The 2,383-nt window shown below is 35.2% G+C and overlaps 1 protein-coding gene across 1 annotated transcript in view; it reads left to right on the top strand.

The window, feature by feature from the left end:
• The window catches only part of LOTGIDRAFT_169896 (hypothetical protein), a gene marked incomplete at both ends in the record, with an annotated part of 2,568 nt that extends 721 nt beyond the window's left edge, over nt 1–1,847 (top strand). The window contains one exon of the mRNA XM_009068516.1: nt 581–1,847. Coding sequence (XP_009066764.1) covers nt 581–1,847 — 1,267 coding nt within the window. The remainder of the gene's footprint in view (nt 1–580) is intronic.
• Between the last annotated feature and the right edge of the window lie 536 nt (nt 1,848–2,383).

Genomic DNA, 2,383 nt, shown 5'->3' with positions numbered 1-2,383 from the left:
TAAGATAGCGCTATCCTAGAGACGACGTCTATCTTTGTGAAAAAACAAAATTCTGCAAATAATTCTGTTTTGAAAAGTATCCCAGAAGATTTGTTAATACAGGTAAGAATATTTTGTTTGTCGATTTCTAACAGATCTAACAAGTCGTTTAAAGGGGAGAAGATCAAGGAAAGATCAATGCAAGGAAGAAATTTCGATCTTGACTTAGGATCCCTAGTAATCTACGATACTCTTTAGATGCAAGATACTAAAGGCCAGTTTCTCCTGAATAAAGAAAGATGAAAGTCTAGTAAATCGATACAAGAAATATTAGCGGCAAGCAATGAACGCCAATATCTTATTTTGGATTTTGGGTTTCGTTTTGCGGTTGCAGATCTTTAGTATACTTGGTTTATTTATTTTATTTATTTCAAGATTCATTAATTTCCTGTAGAAGAAATTAGTACACTAATTAACGTACTGGCAAGTTGAGATGATCTCTTATCAACTAAGACCAACGCTGCCAATCATTACGTATAATAACAATTTACTCTTGAGCATATCAAAAACTGAAATAACCTTTCTTTTTTTTTTGTTTAAGGATGGGGAACAACATTACCATATCGTTCAACAATCCATTTGACAAATCTCAAGAAATAGTCCTTTACCCAGAGATTGGAACGAGACAACGTCCATCACAAGACGGAGGAGAAGGTGTTAGTCCAAACAACTTGGAAAATAATCAAGATGAAGCATTATCAGCTCAGGACGGAATGGTTTCACAGCTAACAACAGATAACCTTCAGACGTTCCAAAATAAAGAGAACGATAAATCCTTCCAAATTGACAAACACATGCATATTTGTAACGAGGAAACATGTTTTGTCGTTGAAGAAAACAAGGGGAACAAACAATCTAAGAAATGGTGGAGGAGGTTTCTTAAAAACAAAATAAGCCCAAAAGAAACACCCAATCAAGAGACACCTTCCGTTGATAGTACTCTGAAAGAGCCTTCATCTTCCGTGGAGGAAACCGAGCTATCAAGTCCTCCGGGTTCTTCTCCGGAAACCATTGAAAAGAGAGGAGTGTTGAAATATTACAACAACAAATACCAGGCATCATCGAGCAAGAAGACAACAGATGTTGTATTGCCCAGCAGACGAAATCTCACGAATGCCTCAAAATATACAATGAAGATCAATCAGAATCTTCCCAGTTCATCTCGTCAAAGATACAATAATTTTAGTTACAATTTAAGAGAACTACCATCAAATAGACAAAAAACAGTCGATAATTCTGGGAAACACATCAGAGGAAATGATCAAAAGCCTCCTCTACCATCAAATCAGAATAACAGCAAATACAAGAGAGAACCACCAAAACAGGCAGCAAAGCCACCAAGAGGGGTGAGGAAGAATTATAGATTTGGACAGAACATCACAGAGCAACGGCCACTACCATCTCAGCAAAATGCCAATAAATACACAAGAGGGACTTTAAAACCACTTAGTTATCAGGAACCAATGCCACCAAAAGGAAAAAGAGAAAACCATAAATCTGGTCAGAATACAAGAAAAAATAACCAAGAGCCTCCTCCACTACCATCTAATCAGAACTCCAGAAAACAAGGAAAGAAACCACCAAGTAATTGTGTAAGAAGCAACGTAGATTGCAATAGACGTAAACATCCATTTAATGAATTTCTTTTTAGACCATCATTATGGTCACGAGCTCTTCAACCAAATATAATTCGAGTACCAAACAGTCGAACATCTATTCCTGGTACATCACTTGAAGAGGAATCAAGATATAATCATGTTAAAACATGGGTACTCTCTGTCCAAGAACATTTCAGAACGCAAGATTAAATATAAAACACTGGCCATCAAGATATAATCAGTCAATCCACCATATCGAAGATGTCACAAAGCCGACAGTGCTTATCTGATAAAATAAGTTTTCTGTAAATATCAATATAAATTATGAGATCAGCTGCACAGATTTTTGGAACCAAAGAGATCAAAGAACAAATCTCAACTCAAGGAGAAATCCTTCGTAGTCTGTTAACGTGAACATGGGTCATACTCACCATAACGAACCAAACTGATACTGACAAAATAATGTCACCAATTTAACAATCTGACATGTCTGACATGTAGTACCGTTCATTTCAATAACAAATATATTGTTTATTTGTTTCATTGTCATATTGTATTTAAAGTATCAATGTAAGAAGCATGAATTATTAAATATTCTGTCTTATCAATCTCATTCTTAATTCAAATAAAAGTTAGTTTCTGAGCCACACTAAAATAATATTTCAGGGTTTAAATTTAGCGATATCGCATTGTAATTTGCGAGTCAGATAACCCTTCCTGCTTTAATAATTAATAACGTTTTATAT

Source organism: Lottia gigantea (assembly GCF_000327385.1).
Source record: "Lottia gigantea unplaced genomic scaffold LOTGIsca_90, whole genome shotgun sequence".
Classification (NCBI taxonomy): Eukaryota; Metazoa; Mollusca; class Gastropoda; family Lottiidae; genus Lottia; species Lottia gigantea.
The sequence above is the reverse complement of the archived record's forward strand: the minus strand, read 5'-3'. Positions and strand labels throughout refer to the sequence as shown.